Below are 2,257 nucleotides of genomic sequence, written 5' to 3'. Positions count from 1 at the left end.
TGGTCATGCGCGATGAAGACGGGGAGGTGCTAAGGGGCGAGGATGGACAGGTGGCGAGGGAATTCTGCACAAGGTTCCCGTTTTTCTAGTGGAAGGGTCATTTCTCTTCTCCTCCTAAACATTATGTTTGGGAGGACGGGGACCTGGATGAGCAAGATACGGAGTCTTATTCGGTCTTGTGTAAGTATGTAGAGAGCTTCACTATGTCCCAGTGGGTGACGAAGACCGGGGCTCCCGTATTGGACGAGAACGGTGTGCAGGTCGCGGAGCAGCGGTCCATTAATACTAAGGCTTTGTTGTCTTGTCGGACTCCTGAGGAGACTCGGGCGTTGTTAGGTCGTGTCCCTTCGCTCTGCATTTCTTCTTCTGCCCTGTGTTTTTGCTAACTTGTTTTACTTTTTCTTCGCAGATGCTATGCCGGAGAAGGAAGAGGCGATCCTGAAGATGGCTCTGGACGCGAAGAAGAATCAAAAGAAGAAGGGTCGGAGTGCTGGTGCCGGGGAGCATTCTGCCTCGGCAGGTTCTCCTCGGGTGAACGTAGATGAGCCGTCTCCCAAGAGAGGACGCCACGAGCCGTCACATCTGGGTCCCGAGCGGGCCTTTGTATTGCCTCCCTGCTATAAGGATGGAGGCTACTTTGAGAAGTTCCCCCTGGCCATCGCTCCGGACGAAGCTCGTCGGATTGGTGAAATGGACTCCCCGTCACTTCAGAAGCAGCTGGCGTGCGACAGTGCCGCCGTGATGAGGGTTTTGGGAATGGCTCAGGTGTTAGCCGCTGGTGGTTCGGGCTCGGCCGAGGCCGTGAAGAAGGCAGAAGCGGCTAAGAAGGTTGCCGAGGAGAAGATGAAAGTCATGGAGACGGACCGCAAGGAGCTGAAGAAGAAGATCGACTTGGCTCTGAAGCAGAGAGACGGGGAGATTGCGGAGTTGAAGAAAAAGCTTGCCGACTCTGAGCTTAAGTGGGCTTCTTCGGCAGATGAGTCGCCGGATGTGGCTGCTCTGCAATCCAGGGCTGAGTTTGTGGAGAAAGTGGACGGCCTAAAGATAAGCATGGCCGACATGGCTGAAGTTGGGTTCGAACGCGCCGTTCAACAGTTGAGGCTTCTGAACCCCGGCCTGAAGGAGGACAACATAGGCCTTTCTTCGAAGATTGTGGACGGTGTGCTGGTGCCCGAGTCCCCTGAGAGTGACGAGTAGATAGGGTGATCCCGGGCCTGCGTGCCTGTATTCTTCGGCCTGCGCGCCACTTTCTCTTTTGTTGGGTAATGCCCGGATTGTCTTTTGGGGGCCTGCGTGCCCGTCATTTGTTTGTAACCTTTGGATATCGTCGGCCGATCTGGTCGGCATCTTTAATGTTTTATAGCTTTGTCTGCTTATATTCGTTTATTCGCATCCTTAAAGTACTATCGTTGCCTGCTCGTATTTGATAACATTTCTGCAGTGGTGGGCGAAACGAGGTGTTTCCTCCATACTTGGGATATTTTTCGTTTGCATCCGGCTACGCTCGGGTATGCCGGGGAGGTTTTTGTGTTAGGTAACTGCTGGTATATATTTGTATGCTCCGAGGAGTTACCTCCACACTTAAGCCATTTTCGTTTTTGTGAACTATGCTCGGCTAAGAATGATTGTCCGGGCGTGTTGACTACGGTCCGGGTGCGCAGAGCAGGTGTGCGCTGTTAGCGAGTACGAGACCATGATCATGGCCAAGTTCTCGCGGCGTGAACGATCCCATCGCGAGCTGGGGTTCTGCCGTGCAGGTACTTCCACGGAGGGTCTAGGTGTAGATTCTTCCGTGTGGTCGGTTCTCCCATCTGGTGGTTGGATCCGACCGTTGCTGTCGTGGAGTTCCCGCGTTCGTACCGATGACGCGGCTCCATGCCCGGTTAGCACCTGTGATGGATACGCATGTCCGGGGGTGTTAGGTCGGGTTTAACTGTAATAACGTCTGAGCTTTTCAGCGTTCCAAGGCCGAGCAAGTTTTACTCCGAGGAGATCCTCGAGGTAGTAGGCGCCATTCTCGGTTTTGTCATAAACTCGGTATGGGCCTTCCCAGTTTGGGGCTAGTTTGCCTTCGCGTGAATCCTTCATGTTCCTGCGGAGCACTAGGGCGCCGACTTCGAATTCGCGCTTGATGACTTTGGTGTTATAGCGGAGAGCTATTTGTTGTTTCAGTTTTGCTTCTCGGAGGGAGGATCCTGTGCGGATCTCCTCGACCATGTCGAGCTCCTCCCTCATTGCTTCGTCGTTGAGCTCTTCG

At 53.8% G+C, this 2,257-nt stretch overlaps 1 protein-coding gene across 1 annotated transcript; it reads left to right on the top strand.

Moving 5' to 3' along the window:
- The first annotated feature begins 203 nt into the window (after positions 1-203).
- On the top strand, positions 204-1,197 carry LOC131636612 (uncharacterized). Its single transcript, XM_058907221.1, has 2 exons — positions 204-252; positions 410-1,197. Exons 1-2 carry the CDS (start codon positions 204-206, stop codon positions 1,195-1,197), a joined length of 837 nt encoding a protein of 278 aa, XP_058763204.1.
- Positions 1,198-2,257: the final 1,060 nt, after the last annotated feature.

Source organism: Vicia villosa, unplaced genomic scaffold (assembly GCF_029867415.1).
Source record: "Vicia villosa cultivar HV-30 ecotype Madison, WI unplaced genomic scaffold, Vvil1.0 ctg.001793F_1_1, whole genome shotgun sequence".
Lineage (NCBI taxonomy): Eukaryota > Viridiplantae > Streptophyta > Magnoliopsida > Fabales > Fabaceae > Vicia > Vicia villosa.
Note: the sequence above shows the minus strand (reverse complement) of the source record. Positions and strands in the feature narration are given on the sequence as shown.